This window comes from Bacillus rossius (assembly GCF_032445375.1).
Source record: "Bacillus rossius redtenbacheri isolate Brsri chromosome 4 unlocalized genomic scaffold, Brsri_v3 Brsri_v3_scf4_2, whole genome shotgun sequence".
NCBI lineage: Eukaryota > Metazoa > Arthropoda > Insecta > Phasmatodea > Bacillidae > Bacillus > Bacillus rossius.
Window position 1 is genome coordinate 48,583,225 of NW_026962011.1, and position 21,744 is coordinate 48,604,968.

The window sequence follows — 21,744 nt, forward strand, 5'->3', positions numbered from 1 at the left end:
CGATTGCCACGTCCTTCCACCATCTCTCACCGCCGTCTTCTCGTGCCCTTCCCCGCCTCCTGCGCTCTTGGAGTCCAGGTACCGGAGACCTGTCTGCTGGACTGAAGGTCGTGGAGTCCAGGTACCGGAGACCTGTCTGCTGGACTGAAGGTCGTGGAGTCCAGGTACCGGAGACCTGTCTGCTGGACTGAAGGTCGTGGAGTCCAGGTACCGGAGACCTGTCTGCTGGACTGAAGGTCGTGGAGTCCAGGTACCGGAGACCTGTCTGCTGGACTGAAGGTCGTGGAGTCCAGGTACCGGAGACCTGTCTGCTGGACTGAAGGTCGTGGAGTCCAGGTACCGGAGACCTGTCTGCTGGACTGAAGGTCGTGGAGTCCAGGTACCGGAGACCTGTCTGCTGGACTGAAGGTCGTGGAGTCCAGGTACCGGAGACCTGTCTGCTGGACTGAAGGTCGTGGAGTCCAGGTACCGGAGACCTGTCTGCTGGACTGAAGGTCGTGGAGTCCAGGTACCGGAGACCTGTCTGCTGGACTGAAGGTCGTGGAGTCCAGGTACCGGAGACCTGTCTGCTGGACTGAAGGTCGTGAGCTCGGGTCCCAACTACGAGCATGGCTCGCGTTCTCGGGCACGTGATCAAGTACGAGTCCAGTCAACTCTTGTATGTCCCGTCACCTCACGCGGGATTCGGCCCCTGCAATCTCGGCTTTTTTCCCTCTTTTTGTTTGCCATAATTCTATGTTCGAACTATTTATCCCAATTTTTATGGCATGTCAAGTGCGTAAATCATACTTCCCAGACCTCTTATACCTTCATTGCAACCACATGTATTTAATAAGAGTATCCAGTCTGTAAGCGCCGCTAGGAAATAACGTATCATTCCAAGCGGGTGACTAAAACTGCCATGTTCGCAAGTGTTGGTTTCAACAAGTAGCCAAGGCTAGGTCGTGTGCCATGTCAAAACAAAAAAAAAATTGGTTGTCTGTAAAGTCGGTTTGCGAACGATGGTTTAACGTGACAACGTCATAACAAAACATTGATGAAATGATTGCATGCTTTTATGAATAAAATTGAATCATTTTTATTGAATTACCGCCGAAGACGACGGATCGCAAGTCGCGCAGCTGCCGCGGGAGCAGCAGAGTGTGAGTGGCTGTGGGTCTCGGACAGACGCCTCGGCCGACGCGGGACGCAACCACGGCGAGGAAATTATCTTTGAAAGATTTGTGCAATGGGAGTGCATGACTTGATGTAAGCTTTTGGACGTATACGCCATTGCTTGAGTCGCACCTGTGTTTTCGTACCATGTGCGTCTCTGCCATGAGGACGGGAACAGATAGCAGTTCCCGAAACGTCGATTCCTTCTGTTTTGGAGGAGTCGCACCTGTGTTTTCGTACCATGTGCGTCTCTGCCATGAGGACGGGAACAGATAGCAGTTCCCGAAACGTCTCTTGTTTCGATTTTGGAAACCATATTCCTGTTATGGAATATTATGTGGTGTATAGGCCTATATCCTGTTGACAACAGCAATTTTTTGCTTAATCTGTGTTTTTTGTCTTTTGGTTTTTTGTAGTTTTCTTTTACACACATAGGCCTACATGTGCTCAGCAATGGCGTATGTCCAAAAGCTTACATCAAGTCACGGCAAGGAAACTTCTCAGGTTCGTCTTCTCGTTCCACGACGAGAACGTGCGGTACTCTCCAAGACAGTGACACACAGCGGGAAGTGACACCCAGTAGGACAGTGACACACCTGCGCTAGGCTCGATCCCCCAGGCCACGATGCTCGAACCCCCTCTACCACCCGTCTGAGCAGCCGGGACTCCAACCCCTACAAACGGGATCAGCCCCGGCGACGTCAGAGCATCACTCGCCAGTGGGTTAGCTGTACCCGATCGTGTGCGGCTAAAGTTACGATCTTACCAATGAAAATAATTCTAGTACAAACCGGACAAAATTCCTTGCAGAGAATACTGAACCAACGCTTGAAATTTTGTTGCTGTCACTCTTAATTGAGTGGATGCGTAGCTTGTTCCTCCAATTTTCGTCAGTAAAACGGCCTATGCCACCGTTGCATCATATTGAATCAGAGACTTATGAAACTTTTTTAATAATCATAATCTAAAATTACAACAATCAAATGTTCATTAATTCAAACATATAACGTTGTTCGCATCTTAAAAGTAAGGGACGTGGTTTCCGTGACAACGCTGTTATGACAGCATACCTAACTTAAAAACATCAGAAACAACCAGAAAATGAAGTATTTAAAATAAAATTTCTAGCAGGTTTTCTTTGCATCAAATATTACAAGTTTAGTATTTACGTGACATTTAAAAAATGTATACCTTAGCATATGTAGTGACTTGAAATACCAAAGAACAATAAAAACTATAGATACATGAATTACATTTTAGTAAAAAATAAAACATGAAAATTTGAGTGACGTAAATATTATAATTAAATGAAATATTTTGGACGACTTCTGTACAAGAAGCGCATCGAACATCTTATATTGCAAGCTGAGACTTTTTTTTTAATAGATTAATACTGAGTGTTATTTACCTTAATGCATAGTCTAACAAGGTGAGTAGGTTATTTTAATTTTTTGGCGCTACTTATATTTAAGTGATTGTCTTGTAAAATCACGATAGCTCTCGTGAATTTAAATTTCGTCACAAATTTTGTCAATAGACATTTACTAAAAATGAAAAAATATCTGTAAAAACATCATGCAAGTGTTCACCTTATACAGCGCGAATAATAGCTTTCATAAATATATCTGGGTAGAAAGCGCAGACAATACAAAGATAGTTTTAGGAATTAATTTACAGAAAGATTTCTTGATTAGTAGAAATGAAAAGTAAAACTAAATGACCAACCGACTTTGCGCGTGAGACCGAGACTTAAGCTTCTAATCATTCTCTCCCTCCCCACCCCCTTAATTAACCCCTTCCATGCGAGTCCATTTGATACGCTTCGGATAGTTTTGGAATAGTTATGGTGGAGTTCGTGCGCGCGTGGTGTAGGCGGGTGGCTGAAAAGAACAAAAAGTAAGGTTAGTGCACTTGATGTGCTTCAGGTGGTTTCGGAACAGCTACGATGCTTTTGTGCGCATGGTGTGGGCAAGGTGTGTAAGAAAATTTGGCTTCATTCTGTTATTTCATGCCATGGGACACTTGACAAACGGGAACGTGGCAGCAGGCCGCAAATCACTATACCAAAAGTCATTCAGCAGAAAGGCACTTGACCGAAAATAATTTAGTCACAAGGCACTAGACAGAAAGTCATTTGACCGAAAGGTACTAGACCGAAAAATTTAATATTTACGTTACTGCGAATATGTCTTTAATCTGGCAACAGGCAATTGACCGAAAAGCACTAGCCAGAAAAGCCTTAGGCCGAAAGGCACTATACCGAAAACTTTAATATTTATGTCACTGGTAATACGTCTTAAATCTGGCAACAGGCACTTGACTGAAAGGCACTAGACCGAAAGGCCTTAGACTGAAAACTTGGACATTTATCTAACAGGCAGTTGGCCGAAAAGCACCATACCGAAAGGCACTAGGCCGAAAGTAATTTCTCTGAAATTTCAGTCAAATGACTTTCGGTCTGGTGCCTGCTACCCAGTGACTATATGCATGTTCATGATGGTACGGGCTAGGCTGGGGGGGGGAAGAAGGAAGGGGGGGTTGGTCGTTGTCGAAGCCCGCCGCACGCGCGCTGCGATCGCCGGAGCGGCAGTTCTCCCTTTAACGGTCCCGCCTCGCGCCATCTGTCGCGCGGGCGGCAGCCATTAATCCTCCGGCGCCCAGATTACGGCTGGGATCCAGCGCGGGGAAGGAGAGGGAATATCGCCCCCCAGGGACCGTGGATTGAAGCACAGGGAGGGGGTAGGCGCGGCGGGGATTACGCGCAGTTGCCAACTTCGGGGGAATGAACATGTCGCAGACTGGCGGATGGAACGGCCCGAACGCACGTCCTTCGGAAACTTTCCACCTGTCGCTCTGTCCCCCAGTGTGGGCCCGCGATCGGATAAATATGGTCCCTCTCCCACTCCCGCTGCCGATCTCATGTTCACTTGACGTCATGGACTTTGGGAATGGTCAGGAGATGTCATGCCATGACGCATTTGAAGTCGCTTTTTGCCTCACCATCGCCGTGCCGCAACACCCAAAACAATGCCTAGTGGTGCTCAACCACGCCTGGTGATGGCTAGAAAGTATGAGAGTTTTCGTCGTTAAACACAGTTATTTCCATAAAATACCGTTTCCACAATGCAAATACTACATATTGAGGTATCTCGTCATAGGTATCTCGTCATCATTGAATTATTGTTATGATTGCTATTAATAGGCCTAATTTTATAATAGAATTAGATATTTGTTGAAAGAATCTATCTGTTCCTATTAGTATAATTATTGTTGAAATTGATCTTACTGAAGGCCAGGGTCTTATTTGTACTACGACTACGAAGTTGAAGGTAATATTGAACGACGTATGACTTTCATTTTTCTACATCAAATAAAGTTGGACAGATAAACTCAGACGTTACATCATAAAAGTTCATTTTTTATCTGAGCTAGCTCAAACTTTATAATATTAATTATTTTATATATAAAATATTATCACAGTGCTTGATGAATAATTTGGACCTATGATTTGTATGAATTTCTTAACTTTTCCAAATATTGTAAGTTTGGATTTTATTAATACTCGTTGCATAATAAAATGAATTTTCTGCTTTCTTAAAAAAATTAACAGACACGTCATTCACTTTTACCAGATAAACTACTTTACACGCTACATTCATATTAATATTATTTTATGGTTATAGCCTCTGCAATTTCCCGTGTGTCCTTCTCCATTTTAAATTTTCGTAGCAATGGAAACGTCCGTCATTTCCTTTACCGCTGGGCACGGCCCTCATTGATTGATTCCATCAAATATTTGATGGAGACTCAGGTCTACCAACTTGCCACACAAACATGGTTGCGCTGCTAACGTTTTCGAGACATTATCTGGCCAATTTTATGGGAACTGCTATGCCGAAGATGCCGACTGCAAGCTCGACTGAAACTTACGTGAAATATATTCTCCTTCGACGTGGCTAGAACCCAAAATCCAAGCCAACCTATTTTTTTTTTACGGGAAGGTGTCGGAAGCGAAAGTTTGACAGTGTGGCAGGAGTTCAACATGGAAGGCTACCAGCGTCGCGACACGATGATCGTGCTATTTCGTGAAATTCGGTGTTTTGTAGGTTTAATTTCAGACTCGGGGCGAAGCGCCGTGCGGAACAGTCGAGAGACATCCAGACAACGAGAGCTTGTAAAAAGCAACAGTTTGCCCGAGATGTTATGAATCAAGCCCTCTCTGTGCCAGGGTTACGACAGTGTTTGGGGTAGAGGGAAAGAAAGTGGGACTCTTTCCATTCCTTTTATTTCCGTTACTGCCGCTACGACGGCGCGCCGGGAGATTACATCGCGCCGTCCAAAAAACCACGCCGCAGCTGCCGCGGGAGCCTTCTTTGCAAATTACTGCTCTATGGACGAGCGTCCTCCCCCGCGAACAACTTTATTAACTTTTTCCCCCCGCGACATGTCAATTTGGGAGGGGGGCACGCCTCGCAGGAAGCTCCCCGTTGTTCTGAACACCCCTTATAAACTTGCTCGAATAAAACTCTCCCGTGTCTGATGATGCATTGAAGACTACTCACAAAACATAGTTCATAATAGCAGAAATTTCACATACAATTTTTTTTTTAAATAAAGGGGTTCTGGAACTTGTTATACGTTTACCACGTTTAAAGTGTTCTGTAATATTACGAAATATAGGAATTAAACATGTTACTGTGACAACTTTGACAGACTAAGCCCACGGTTACAAGACATTTCGAATAACATAATTTGTTTCAGTATTTTTATTACATTTTTTGTTACATTTATTACGTACATCCATGTATTATTTACTCAGCAGCTTGGTAACATTTATTCTTAACATTTTTCAGTCTGAGTTATTTCTCGCTCAAATTAAATAAGTTTTACAATAAATTCAAAACAACATAGCCTCTATGCTTTCTTGTGATTGGCTGATTTAACGTCAAACAACCATAACCATAACAACCATAACCTTGGTTGCTATCTGGCATTTAGTATATACACAATGGTAGGTAATATAATACAACATTTCAACAGATTTCAGATAGGTTTTAAACAGGCACCATGTGCATAAAATCATCGCACACCAGTAGAGGTGAGGTGGTTGCTTTATCCTTCGCTCAAGCTCTTAAGAAAATTAACTGCCCGACCGCGGTGACACACCAAAATTGGGTATGGTTATTGCCTCTCCTGTATTCATGTCTGAACTAGTTTAACTAAATATATTTTATAAAAATTATGTACTTGTGTACATGTTACATGGAAATCGGTCGTTTACGGATCGAAGCAACCGCAGTGTTTAGGCTTCGGTACTTATTAAATAGAATGGGTCTTACATTGCATGCTTAAAGCCATAATATCCCCGCAGTTATTCTGTGTTGTCATTCACTCACACACAACCAATCAGATCATAAAATTTATTTACCTTTTGATTTTTCTGCTGCTGCTTGATACACATTCTGTCGTCTTTTTTTAATGTTATGGTTGGTTGACGTTAAATCAGCCAATCACAAGAAAGCATAGAAGCTATGTTGTTTTGAAGTTATTGTAAAACTTGTTTAATTTGATCGAGAAATAACCCCGACTGGAAAATGTTAAGAATAAATGTTACCAAGCTGCTGAGTGAATAATACATGGATGTACGCAATAAATGTAACAAAGAATGTAATAAAAAATACTGAAACAAATGATGTTATTCGAAATGTCTTGTAACCGTGGGCTTAGTCTGTCAAAGTTGTCACAGTGACATGTTTAATTCCTATATTTCGTAATATTACGGAACACTTTAAACGTGGTAAATGTATAAAAAGTTTCGGAACCCATTTATTTTTAAAAAATGGATGTGAAATTTCTGTTATTATGAAAATGCGTTTCTTATTGTGAGATAATACTAAGCAGTAAACTGTCTCTGTCCTTAATATTTTTGACGTGATAAAGTCTTATAAATCGATGAACGCCGGCTGCACGCACGAAAAAGCATTACTCATTGTCACGTTCCGCCTGAGCCGAGCGTGCAAAAACCGGCCAACCACAGTGCGAGAAAATCTTCTATAATATCAAACAGGTTAAGGCGGGCTTTTTAACTAATTTTTCGTGATTATATTTAAACAAATTATTTGGATCACATTTGCAAAAACTGTAAATAATATTTTAAAATTAAAAAGTATGCAATTTTTCATCAATGTTTTCTTATGACGTTATCACGTAAAATTATCGTCCGTAAACCGACTTTACAGACAACCCCCTTTTTTCTTTAATTTTGTCCACTGTAGGCTCAATAAGTGAGATTTATATTAGACTATCGTTCTTGAATATAGCTAAAAATATTGATTTGTATTCATCTGGCTCTCCCATATGCCTCCCTTTTTTATTTATATGATTTTTCTCTGTACACAGTAACTTCTTAGATGCACCAATCTTCTAGTAACATTTTTAATGCTTCACTTTCTTCCAACTTTACTCATTAACACACCGTTTTATAATAAATACCCTTTTTTTATTCTTTTCAAATATACGTACTTTAATCTATCGCCCTTATTTTCAATCTCTAAGTAATGCACTTCGAAGTGGGTCATATACGAGAGCAAATAGATTTTCTAAAGTCTTTATTTAGTCTGCTTCGATGCTAATACATTTTTCATTTTGTGTGACATGTATCCTATGCCTCTAATTTTAATGGCTGTAATTTAATATCTCAATTTTTTTTACTTTTAAAATATTCTGCAAAACTTATTCACCTGAAAGTACGTCGTAAACCCAAGAAGTTAGTTGAAATTTATATAGGCATATATATATATATATATAAATGGCCATTTATGATAAAACAGATTCATTCCAAGTGGTCTTTGAATCGCTAATGTTTGTTCGAAAGGTTTGATAAATCGCACACAGAGGCGTGCCGAAATGCAAAATGACGCAAAAGCAACCAAATTAAAATACTGTTTACTGAAACCGCGCAAGATTTGTTTGGTTGGGAACATAAAAAACATTGAAATTTTAATATTTTTTTTTATTTTACCCTTAGGTTGCTGAAATTTAGTAGAACCTCAATGTGAATGGGAATAGCTTTTAGGATTAAGTAAGTGATTTATTATGAAGAGCGTAGAGGAAGCAAAAATGGGGAAAATTCGCATTGACACGCTCAGAGCTGAAATAATGACACGCATCTCGGGGAGTCCGGTTTCAGAGACTACGTCTGCAAAATAATTCATTTTTCGAAATATCGACATGCTCTTTTGCTGGTGAATGATTCGGGATGAAGCGGATTTGCTGCTGATTGTCCGTGTGGTGTTTTGATTTCGTTGGGGGAGAAGGGGGTCGAATACGGAACTATCGGTACTTGGGTTGGGTGGAGATAACGTATCGGCGAGTGTTCCGTTTTCCCTCCTCGACATCCACGCTCCTTCGCTGCTCCTGCTTCGTATAGTTTCTAACGTACAACCGTCTCTAGCGATCGCGTTAGCTCCATCATTAGAGACCGGAAAAATTCGCATATTCATTCGGCGATAGGTTAAAATTCAAATATTTATACCTAGAGACCTGAAAAATTCTCGGGTTTTCATTTCGTGATAGGCTAGAATCAAAACAAGTTTGCCTTTTTACTGCATCGGTGATTGGGCCACAGTTTATCCGAATGACACTCGGCCAATGAATAACTTTCAACAAAAGAAGTATCGAATCACGAGCGTCCCAGTTAGCATGTGTCGCGAGTCAGTAGCCAATGAGCAAAAGTAATTATTTTCCTGCGTGCATAGAGGATCATGGAGTCTATCCTACAGGTCATTGAAATCGCGAATTTTTCCGGTCTCTACTTATACCTTTGAGATGATTTTGCTATTGGGGTACTGTCCATCTGGACGAATCTCAACCAATCGTAAACTCTCAACCAAAGAAGGATCGAATCACAGACAAACCAGCTGAGACGACTTTGCTAGTCAGCAGCCAATCAACTTGCGTTTGCCGAGTGCACAGGGGAACGTGCAGTCTATCCTGAAGGACATCGAAACCACGTAATTTTTTCCGGTCCCTGTCCATCATTCATAAAGTAATTCACTCGTGTGCTGGTGTTGGTGTTGCAGAAGAGTCGGGCGACCGCGGGCAGCACTCTGTACCTGCGGCCATCGCGTCGGGGCTCGCCCCAACCTCCCATCTTCCAGCACATGGGTGAGTGGCACGGTGACAGCGCCCAAAGAACAAGGAGCGAGATGTAGGCAGTGCGACTCTTGCAGTGCGCGACACGTGACGCCATCTGTCGGTTGGCCCCGTAACTACGAGAAAAAAAAAAAACTCGGACGATGACAGCACCGCTTCGCGTCACCATTTAAAAGTTTCTTACCAGGCCGCAACGGCGTAACTGGGATATCCTCTAGGATTTCACGCCGCGCTCTGATTGGCCAGACAAGCCGGCCAACCACAGCGCGTTTACGGAGGTCTTCGTTGAAGAATCGCAATCGGCATTTGATATTTAACGTTGCAAATCTGGAACGTGTTCTCCAAGGGAATAATTGAGAGGATTCATACTAAATGCACATTTAACATAGAACTTCTGGGCAGTTGTGATGTAATAATCCTTCAGAAGTTGGAGTTTGAGCTCTCTGTGCACGGCCCTGGAGGAGCAATACACATCTGACGCGATACGAATGCTCTCGTTCTGTATTCGCTGCAACTTTATGAAATGCTTTTCGGCTGTTGTTGCTTATAAATTATCATTTTCAACAGAGCTACCTAATCATCTACTCATGGCAGGGTAAAGGATCATGAGCCTTATGAAAGCTGCTTTTTCTTTTCACGTCTGTGTGATCGCGCCGTAGTAGCTTCCTATCCATGTGCGCACCTGGATATTTAACAACATTTTTGTGAGGAATTTGTTCATTTAATAGTGTTGGTCGTGGACTATCATCGAGTGGCGGAAGATGTTTACGTGTAAATACTATAGCTTCTGATTTAGTAGGGTTTACCTTAACTCGCCATTTTGTGCACCACTGTTCTATCGGATTTAAAGCGTTTTTCAAGCTGTCTGCTATGAGTTCTAAAAGACAATATCGGCTAAACAATACCGTATCGTCTGCGTAGCAGCCAAACTGGACTGTGTGCGGGTTTAGGCATATAATGGATATAAGTATTTAATAGAACCGGCTCTAAAATGCTGCCTTGTTTGACTCATACTTTTTTTTTAATCAGACTGTGCTCCTTCTGCCGTGACTCTGGATGATCGATTGCCTAAATACCCTACAGTTCACAGGGAAGAGAGCTAAACAGAAAAGTTCCTAAATTCTCCGAAGTTTGTCGATGGCCTGTGAAGAACCACCGTATTACAAGGATTTATATATTTTAAGTTCATAAAGTATTTAAAATAACACTAATCTAACCTTGCCAAACTTTCATTTTAGTTATGTTAACCTATCCTAACCTCCTGGAACAAAAATAGAGATCAGTTATTTATTACACTGACCGAATCTAACCTAACCTAACATTTTACTTCGGTAAACTTCGGATCCATTCGAGTTGTGGTAGTGGCTTTCATTCTTTTGAACTGTAGACCATCCACCATGCAGCTGAGTTAATAATACGTGAGTTATGGTAACTCAAAGGTGCAGTGTTGTTAGGATTATTAAAATTATTTAATAACGGGATCCAATTCTCTTTGCCTGGACTTTCTAATTTTCATAACGCGCGGAGGATGATCCACCCCTCACCTTTTTTTCCCGTCTCGTATTCCAAGGTCTCGCCATGTTTTAATTATGACTCGGATGATTCCTGATGGGAAGCCCGTGGATTCTATCTACACCCGGCTCGCTGCTTCATCAAATCCCTACCTCGCAGCCTCTGTCCCCGAACATCCTCTCTGCCACCACGCTCCGCCATTAATTATTTTTTTTTACCCCCCCTGCAGTTTGATGGGATATTTTTAGCGACGGGCATGAGAGGAGGGAGGGGAAAAAATGTATTCCTCCTGCCGAGCTATTTCATTAGTCCAGAATATTAAATTCCTGTGTTAATTTTCGCCGTTCTTCGTCAAGAAGGGTTTTGGGTGTATGGAGGGGGGTGAGACAAGGATGGCTGCCGATGACGGGAAGGGGGTTGAGGTTGGAATCCGCGTGTGAGCATGACTTTCACTCAAGGAATAACAGAACCGCTGACCTCTACAGAACCTGGGGTGGAGAGGGGAAAGTACGGGAGAAGGTGAGGGAAATTTATCGGCGCAGCCTTTGCCAGACTGCCCGTTCACCGGCCTCGCTGAGATTCACTGACCCCGGGGACAGACCCGAACATATGTAAGCTCAAGTTCGCCTTTCTCTCGTGTAACTTCGTCGTCGAAATGGAAAGAGAAAAGAGAGAGACGTCATTTTGCGATAATCCATTCTTTACCAAGATTCTAGAGTGTTTTGAAATGTCGTTGACCCTACCCAACCAACCATTCGTTAAGTTACGATCACCGACCTCGCTGAGATTCACTGACCCCGGAAACAGACCCGGACATAAGCTCAAGTTCGCCTTTCTCTCGTGTAACTTCGTCGTCGAAATGGAAAGATAAGAGAGAGAGACGTCATTTTGCGATAATCCATTATTTACCAAGATATTAGAGTGTTTTAAATGTCGTTGACCCTACCCAACCAACAAATCGTTAAGTTACGATCACCTGTGCATGCAAAAGCACACCCTCACGGAAAAATTAAAATAAGCCCGTGCTTAAATTTAGATTTTTTGGGGCGGTACGAGGGACATAGTGTGTGAAGCCCTTTTTTTTCCTTCAGTAAATTGTTTCGTCATTTTAGTGAGACACCCAAAACATTGGCTGAATGTAGTGTTTGTATAGTGGAAACTGTTTTATTTTGACTTTTTTTTAAATTGATATTTTTTACGTCCTATATTGTAGTTAATACTTACTAACCATCATCAGATGTGGTCAGGCACCATTTCGCAATGTTGTTGACGGAAAAATATGGTAAAGGCGAGGTTAAAAAAATGACTTCAACTGCGTGACAGCATTCCGTCTCCTGACAATTTCTAACTCCTTGCGCCACAAAGTATTAATTTTTATATTTTTATTAAATCATGCCAAATAAGTATAACTTCTAACGCTCGCATGTAAATCCCCTAACCTTTTTTTTTTTAATCTGTTAGTTGCATCAACATTTTTCATTATTTTGAAAATAAGCCATGTGCTACTGTGAATATCTTGCATTAGAGCAATTGAATGAAACGCTCATGTCCATTTAACTTAATCCTGTAAATCCTGTGGCGCGGTGTGCTCTTATTCCCTTGCGCATAAAAATCCATAGTAGGTGCTCTTCTGATTAAAAATTTAAATTAAATGTTTTAAATAGTGTTTTATTTAGTATATTTCATTAAACAGCATGTCCGTAAAATAATGTCCCAGGTTCAGTGGTGTTTCATAACAGTTTAATTTAGACTATTAACAACAGTTCATACATCAAATTGGAGGTAAAACTAAGCTAGTTTTTTTTTTCAGAAATGTTCAATATGTGCTTCTTTGTATATACGACACACGTCCAACCTAAAGTCCTAGCCATGGGTGTATCTATGTGAGTGAGGCGAGATGAAATGTGCGTCTCTCGCTGGTGGATATTTTGCGGTATCACCTCTAGGCACAAGTGTCTGAACTGGGAAGCGGGATTTCGTGTCCGGTTCACTCCACTAGGGAGTGAATTTTGAATGTAAAATATGTAAACTTTTACGTTTCCTGTTTTGTTTTTATTTGACTTGAAACCCTCCTCTTGTACGCTTGACCAAAAGTAGGAACCAAAGACAAGCTAAGGGGAGGATATTCAATAAAAGAAAAATCTAGGGTGATGGCTAGTTTGTATTTAAAGATCAAAATTACTTCCACAATTACAAATGCAATACAAGGCATCAGCCAAAAAGGAAATAATCAATGACAACAAACTCACTTATATAGTTAAATAACTCAAACTCTCAAGATATACAAAGATTCTAAAAATTATAAGGGGAACAATAGGTCTTTTGCATTCAGGAGAGTGACAGGCTTTACCATCTGCAAGTGTCCCTGCCGAACAGGCCACATTTCCACAGACCCGGACCAATGCCAGCTTTTATCAAAAAGCCTCCCTCCTCTGGTGCACACCGATAAATAAAAAATAAAAAATAAAAATCCTACATCCCCCTAAAATATTAACACACGGGAAATATAAAAACATACAAGGTTATTTAATATAGCAAACACACTAACTAAAGTTCTCACAGCTTTAACAACCTTTATTAAAATTAAATTGGGCTCAGATACTTCCTTATCTAAAATTACTCATCTGGCAAATTGATTACATTAACTGTGAATACACATGCTATTTAACCTGGCACACCATGTACCATGCTACTTTAAAACACTCGGTATTATTCAAATTACAGAATTTCTGAAATTGCAGGCTTTATACTAGAAATGAACCTGCCACTAAATTGACGCAAGTAAACAAATCCCTTCTTAAGTGTGCTGGTTGTACTCTTAACTCTTAGCACCGACTACTATACTTTGTTTACTTACAAACTTCTTTACAGAATATAACAATAGGGGAAAATATTCTAATAAAGTTAAATTGTACACATTATTCCAGTCCGTTGTATGTTAATTACAAAATAAGCGTATCTAGCAAGGTTGTTATGATTACTTTTAACTTCGCAAAAGTACGAGAGCACCAACTCTGCCAGGAAGATTATTTAGTACAAACATAGATACTTTAAACATTATCATGTACATGTGTCGTTTCTCAGAGTACCAACTCTACTGCCAATATTTATTCCCATAACCAAAGTAGAAATGCCTGCAGGAATAAATAAAGTTTTATAAAACTAAGCGTAGTATTAACATTACAATTAATATAGTTGTGAAACTTGTCGGCAATTTCTCATGAATAATTATAACCACAAACGACTCCCAAAACAACATGCAAAATAGGGCGGGTCTAACTTACAGTTTATATGAAGTTACCAACTACGCCGACACGGGAATAGATTGCATCCTGCAATCCATCGACCTCCACATGCGACCTCAGGCATCTTCTAGCAGAAATGAAGGCTCACTAAAAACACCCACGCAGAATCTAAAGCTGTGACATCCGTCATACTGGGACGCTGCTTTGTAGACACTGCTGCGAAGCCAATTTCCCGCCGCCTCGTAGCTCGTAGACAGCTTCTGCTCGCACCTCGTAACTTCTTTTCTTCACTCACCTCCCGCCGATTTCTTCGTTAAAAACCAAAAATTGGCATATGCACCGGAAATCTCGGTGCATTTTCCCGCTGGTCTGTAAACTCGTAGACTCCGAGAAGGTAAACAGGGCTCACAGTCGTAGACAGTCAAACGCCGCGGCTCATTACAGGTCCACTAGCATTCCTAATTTCCTCAGCTATAATTTACAACTGCAAAAAATAAGATAATTTACTCGTCACCACTATCCATGTAAATTCTCGTAGAAATGTAAACTCATAATCTTGACGAGGATAAACAGTGCTCGCGCAGGTAGACAGTCAAGGCCCGCAGCGCATAATAGCTCCATTCGCCATGCTTTTATGCGTTTGTTACTCGTAAAGATAAACCGATTGAATAAACAGTATTTCCAAAGCCTTCGGACACGCATTTTTTACTTGTTTCCTGACAAATCTCACCGATGTTAATTAACATCAGAGTTGTTCTTCGACAAACGAACCGATGACGGGCAGGCGTCTTGACGGCTAGCGTAGAGGTAATATTTTTTTTTTGCTAGCGTAGAGGTGAATTTTTTTTTATCGTCGACTACTCGCCTCTCGCCGTCGCGCGTCCCTCCTGATGCATGCTGTTAGGGGAAGGGGGGAGGGGGAATGGGGAGGGGGCACCGCCTAATGGCTGCCGTGACGGAAGCCGGGGAGAAACTTCCCCTCGCGTCATGTTGTCAGGCCTCCAGCAACAAGTAAACTAATTACCTCTCGGACAGCAGTGCCTGCCAAGGGATGTGGAAAGAGAGACAGAGAGAGAGAGAGAATATAAAAAAAACCACGTCGTGGCAGGAATTGCTCCTGCGGGCTGAAACTCAATCAGCCTTTCACCCCTTCCTCCCCCCCCCCCTTAACAACCCACAAGGCATTAACGTTTCCCAGACCCTTGTCTTGTATGTCCTACCGCCACCTCGCGGCCATCTTATAAAACGTGAGGAACACGTGGGGTTCAAAAATTACTGGTCTTTTAGTGCACCGCTGCACTGCTAATTTCCCCCCCCCCCCCCCCAAACTGGGCCTTTTTTTTTTCTTTCGAAAATCTGCAGCTGACCCCCTCCACAAATTCAAACCCAACATGCGACCTTTCAGCCAGCTTGTCGACTATGCGTCTCCACGTTGTGTTATTTCATTGTCACGTCTTTAGTTTTTGTTTTAAGGAAAATGCTGTTTAATTTATTCGCCATGTTAGCATTGCTGCAGAAGTTGTTTTCCTAGCTCTAAAAAGGTCGGAACTAGGTTTTATTTTCGCGGCTGGCCATCCCGTGAGACTAAAGCTCTTCAGGCTCGATGTTTATTGGAAGTAAGCACGGCATAAATTTCAGCAGGAATAGTTCGCCTATGTCACTGACAATGTGTATGCACTGCAAATGATGTGAACTGCTGTGTGAGTTTTCTCATCGACAGCTACTCCATACACTCCTTACTATTATCTGTTGCGTGCATCCCACTTTTTTTGTTTTAAATATTACAAGTATTTTCATAGCTATTAAAAATTCACAATCACAAGTTTTCGGGCCAATCTGTGATGAGGTTAGGAGTCTGTATGGGTTTAAAAATCTGTATGGGGCTAGGAGAAATTATTTTATACTTTTGGTACGTTTAAGGAACGTGGTATATTATTTTTTTTATTTTATTACTATTTTCTGCTTTTTAATCTTGTGTTTGTTTGTGTGTGTGTGTGAAATTTTTCAATCTATTTTAAACATTTTGACTTGAGCAGTTGGTGATGTAGGCACCGCCTGTGAAGGACTGTTTCATGCCTCCCGCAACACTATACTGTTGTGCTCGTAGCCTAACTCAACGAATCCTGGGGCAATGTTTAACAAAACCATACTAATTTGTACCGAGCAGACAAAAACGAGTCAATAAAAACTTGTTAACTACTAAAAAAATCACCTCCTTGTCACGTGCGATACAGAGAGAAATTTAAATGTGGCAATAACCGGAAAAAAATTGCACATAATCGAATGAATGTGTGAGTGCTTCAGCAACGTACTTCCGTTACGAACTTCGCGCGGAAAACTATTGTTGCGTCTCTCATTTGTTATACTATTTCACAAATTTTGGCTTAAACTGTTTTCCAGGGCTAGCTTAATCCATGCCCTGTCGAGTCAAAAAAAATGTAATATGCTGTGATAAAATGTTAAGAAATCCCAAAATGTATAGCGATTTAAAGGGGCCGCCTACCAGGGGTGAAATGATAGTTGTGACGATATTGTGGAAATATAGTATCGTAATTCAGGATTTTATGGTTGATTTCATTATTCAGTTATGTAATTTTCATCTTTAAATATTTTTAAAACACAGATTTTTGCCTCTTTCGCTTTCTCTTAAGATTTGCGATTTAGAAACTAAAAGCGGGAACGGAACTATTATTGCGACCTAAACTTTATTTTAAAATATTTTCGTAATATATTAATTTACAGGAAAATACATATAAATGTCTTACTTAACTGTACAAAGCCTGCGTTAAGTTTTTAAAAATTATTTTCAAGTTTATTAAAGCAGTCGGCCACTTACGAAACCTATGTAATTTTGTTTTACTTTTTTCATTTAATTCTAAAAGCATTTTAACGCGACAGAAAGCAAGAAAAATCTTTTATTCTGTTTCTTTTATTAGATTGTAGACCCCGAAGCCAGCCTTTAGATGGTGGTCTTTTTTCTGCGCTCCACCATAAAATTGTATTACCAGAGGTCGGTACCAACAGTATAAATGGCCTGTGGTGACCCCTAAAGAAACAACCGCGAATATTGAGTCGCTTTTTTTTTTACTTTTTATGGTGGGGAAGGTAAGCTCTGCGGTATTATAAGATGCTGCTTCGAACTGAAGCTACCTCATCAATTCTTCGTCATGGACAAGTCATTCGATGCTTCCTTGAAGACCATCTTCACTCAATATTTTTAGCTTCGTACTTAAAAAAACACTTGTATTTTGTGAATGTACAATTATCTTTTGTGATTTCATTTTTAAATTCTTCAAAATTAAGATTGAATTATCCTCCGATTATTTAAAATATATTTTTTGATCAAATTACATATTTTATGTGCTTCCTTCGTTTAGCTACGTACATTTTCTAGGAATGTTTCAAGTTTTAAACCGTTGGGGAGTGGCTTTACCAAGAGAAGATTTATTGAACTTAAAACACGGTAAATGGGCAAATAAATTTGGCGGTTTCTTTTATTTTAGGATAGACTTCACAGTCCTGTGTAAACTTGGTAAAACGTTCCTTGCTCATCGGTTAGTTACTTGGGGGATTTCTTATTTGTGTTGTCGGTGATTCGATACTTGTTTTGATAAAAGTTTCTATTTGGCTCAGAGTCCTTCACATAAACTGTGGGCGTATCGTAAAAGCAGGTCAAAGATAAAACTCTTTAAATTATAGTCTACCGTTAAATAACCCGCAAATTTTTTCCGGGAATCTAACAGTAATTCAACATTCGAGCAAACGAAAATAAACATATAATTATGTAATTTATCTGAACACGTTAAATTTTTTTTAGAAAAAGAAAATTAATACATATTTGTAAGACAAAGATTCATAAAAAATTTAAGACTTTTAACTACTGAATTACTGATTCCAAAGCAGTCTTGTAATTTTCCATCTACCACAAATAGAACATTTATTTCTATGACATACTATGAACGGTGAATGAGTCGTAGATACATTTTATTGGAAATCAGTTAATCTACACCCCCACAAATCCATACATAATATGGGCATCTTATATCTTCAAATCGTAATAGTGGGGATTTTTTTTCATGGGTGTAAAAATTTAGTACCTAAAGCCATTAAAAACATCATCAAAATTATATAAGTGATTAAAAACCACTATACAATCACAACGCTTTAGAGGCCAATTGAATTAATTTATCTTCAACAGTTATAATGACACTGTAAAATGTAACGCTTGTGGAGGAGGAACCAATAACGGTGATACAATTCCGTAGAATCAACTTTAATCGGCCATGGAGACTATTAACACCGTATTTTTTTTTTAATTTTATCAGGGCGTCGATTTCAACTATTTTTAATTGTATGAATTGACTTTATAAATAAATTAATGAGTTAAGTATTTATCTAATTTTTTAAACATTTAATCATCAGCCCTGTTTATATGTAAACGCTGCTTTTTTGTGATGAGAAGTGTATTTTATTGAACTCTATTATCTCTGTTATTCAAACTTAAGGCTTTAAAACTTTAACAAATTAATGGCATTAATAGCGAAAGGAACTGACTGATTAATTCAAGGGTAAAATTTCAGTTCAAACATTTCAGTAGGCATGTTAAAACAAGATATAAATTACACATTTTTTTTTCAAAATAACGAAATATATGCAAGGTTCATTTGTAAGATATAAAAAACTAGTTCCATGCGTAAAAATTAATCATTCCGTACCATACAGCAAAAGAAAAAGATGTTTTCAGACGTATTTTGTAATGCTGCATAAACATTGAAATGTTACAGTAAATTAACGATACATTTCTGAAAAGCATCTGAAACATAATGTGGGTAGTGGGGGAAGAAGGTTAATTGCGTGTGATGCTCTTGATACCTTACCTTCAAACATCAGGTTCATTCGTTTGACTTTAATACAATTTTTTTTGCCATTTTCTCAAGCAAAAAAAAATCTAGTACGCTACCAGAAAAAATATCTGCATAAATCTTGTGGATGTGATTCAAAGCCAATGTTACTCTCCTATCACTGAACGGATGAAAATTTATTTACTTTTTTTTTTCGTTGCTGCCGTCGATATTATCCTACAACCTCCCCTTTTTTTTATAGTGATAAATAGGTTCCACTACCCTTCTCTTCTTTCAAACCACACCCCTTTCTCCCCTTTTCACAATACAGACCATCTATGAGATGCTCGATTTCGCCATCTATAGTCTTTAGCGCTGCAGTCAGCCGCAGAAATGTTTGCTTCGGACACCGCTGCGTGGAAGAGGGGAGGGGGGAAGAATGGGGGGGTGAGTTTTTTTTTGCGAGCCGGTAATGCGTGATTTGTGTGTTTCCTCCCACCTGCCGAAGTCACTTGCGGTCGTGGTGGGAGGTCTACTGCTTATGCGACCCCTCCTCCAGATGCCGAAGTCTAACAACCCCTCTCCTGGCGGGATCGGAGGGGAGTGTGTGTTGGGTGAGACTTGCGCAAGAACGTCTCACACTGTGGCGAGTGCGCGCAAGCTGGACACGAAGATCACGTCACCGGCAGCCAACCAGATTGCTCGGACAAGTCCGTCCGTCCGTGCGCTCAAAACCTTATTGAGCTTTAGCTTTCGACAGACGGACGGATGAAATTATAACCTCAAAAAAAATTGGTTGTCTGTAAAGTCGGTTTACGGACGATAGTTTAGCGTGACAACGTCATAACAAAACATTGATGAAATGATTGCATACTTTTATGAATAAAATTGAATAATTTTATTGAATTATCACTATTTTGTATGGATACAAAGAAGGAGTGAAATTAAATCTACAATTTAATTGATATATTTACTTTTATTTGCACTCATTAATTCAAATATGTTTATTACTTCAACGAAGAGATTATTTTAACTTTAACGTTTATACATGTTTGCTATTTAACTTCTTCCAATCTGTGTTATTCTGTTAAGGATAGGACGATGATAGGAAAAGTAGGAAACGAATGGGAGTGTTTCAAGTTTAATGTGCCTCGAAAAGGTCAAATCGATAGTTGTTCCAATCGAGTGGAAGATAGATAGATGCGGTGCAGGCGTTCAATGAGCGTAACGGGACACAGCGTAACGGTACAATGTGCGTAACGGGACACTTTTTCGTGCGTGCAGCCGGCGTTCATCGCTTTATTAGACGTTGTCACATCAAAAATGTCTGAAGGCCTTTCTTTGTGTTTAATTGTTTAGATGCTTCCACGTTTAAAAGTTTGATATTTGAAACAAAAATTAACCCAAACATCACGAAGATGTATTTAATAACGTACCGTAACTCTAAAATATATTAAAATATATACTAGAACGAAATATATAGTTTAATGATTTAGTGCTTAGCGTGCATGATTATTAGACTAATAGGCATTGACAAAATAAATTTTCTATAACATTTGAGCCTTGGCAGCATACAAGTGGACGTGCGGACCATTGTGAATCGCTCGTATTTTTAACGGACAGACAGATGACGGACAAATTGATGACGGACGGACGTGTTGGATCATAGAAAGATCAGCTAAAGGGTGATTTGACCTTTCCATCATGCATTTTCACATATGTTGATACCGCTTTCAGTAAAAATTCCGAATTATTTTTTTTTATTTATTTATTTTTTTGCTTGATATGGCACCGGACTTAGCTTTGGCTTCTTGTTGAAGTCAACACTTGTGACCTGGTGTGATTGTCATGGCAGCTGTAGTCACCTGCGTGAAGTAATAAGTTACTACTCTCATGGCACTTACAGACTATAGCCTGTTAGTAAGTATGTGGTTTGCAACAAGGGATATAAGGTTGGGAGGAATGATTCATCCCTTGACATGCCAAAAAATTGCGATAAAATGTACAAAATTATAATTATAGCAAAAACTTGGTTGTCTGTAAAGTCGGTTTACAGACGATAGTTTAACGTGACAACGTCATAACAAAACATTGATGAAATGATTGCATACTTTTATGAATAAAATTGAATAATTTTATTGAATTATCACTATTTTGTATGGATACAAAGAAGGAGTGAAATGAAATCTACAATTTAATTGATATATTTACTTTTATTTGCACTCATTAATTCAAATATGTTTATTACTTCAACGAAGAGATTATTTTAACTTTAACGTTTATACATGTTTGCTATTTAACTTCTTCCAATCTGTGTTATTCTGTTAAGGATAGGACGATGATAGGAAAAGTAGGAAACGAATGGGAGTGTTTCAAGTTTAATGTGCCTCGAAAAGGTCAAATCGATGGTTGTTCCAATCGAGTGGAAGAGAAATAGATGCGGCGCAAGCGTACAATGAGCGTAACGGGACAATGTGCGATACGGGACACTTTTTCGTGCGTGCAGCCGGCGTTCATCAATTTATTAGACGTTGTCACGTCATAAAATAGAAAAATCTAAAACATCGGTGACTATTCGTCCCTAAGGTAGCCACCTGGCTAATGTTATCAAACTGCTTGCAGATCTCTAGATGTTAACGCGCCATTTACAAACTGTTAAATATTTCTTGAACGTGCCTGATTACGATTCCCATTAAAGAACCATTGAACCTATCTATGCAAGTTTCATTTTATGGTTGGTTGGTTGGTTTGGTGTGTATATGTTGGACAGGCAAAACGTAGGTTTTCAGGTAGGAGAAATTGGGTCGCCGCTTCAAGTCCCATTGATAGAGACCAGA

General features: G+C 39.9%; 1 protein-coding gene across 1 annotated transcript in view; it reads left to right on the forward strand.

The window, feature by feature from the left end:
- Nucleotides 1–6,222: 6,222 nt before the first annotated feature.
- LOC134541856 (chitinase-like protein 3) overlaps nucleotides 6,223–21,744 on the forward strand; it is an 80,674-nt gene continuing 65,152 nt past the window's right edge. Inside the window, exons 1-2 of the mRNA XM_063385555.1 lie at nucleotides 6,223–6,253; nucleotides 9,237–9,321. Coding sequence (XP_063241625.1) covers nucleotides 6,223–6,253; nucleotides 9,237–9,321 — 116 coding nt within the window. The remainder of the gene's footprint in view (nucleotides 6,254–9,236; nucleotides 9,322–21,744) is intronic.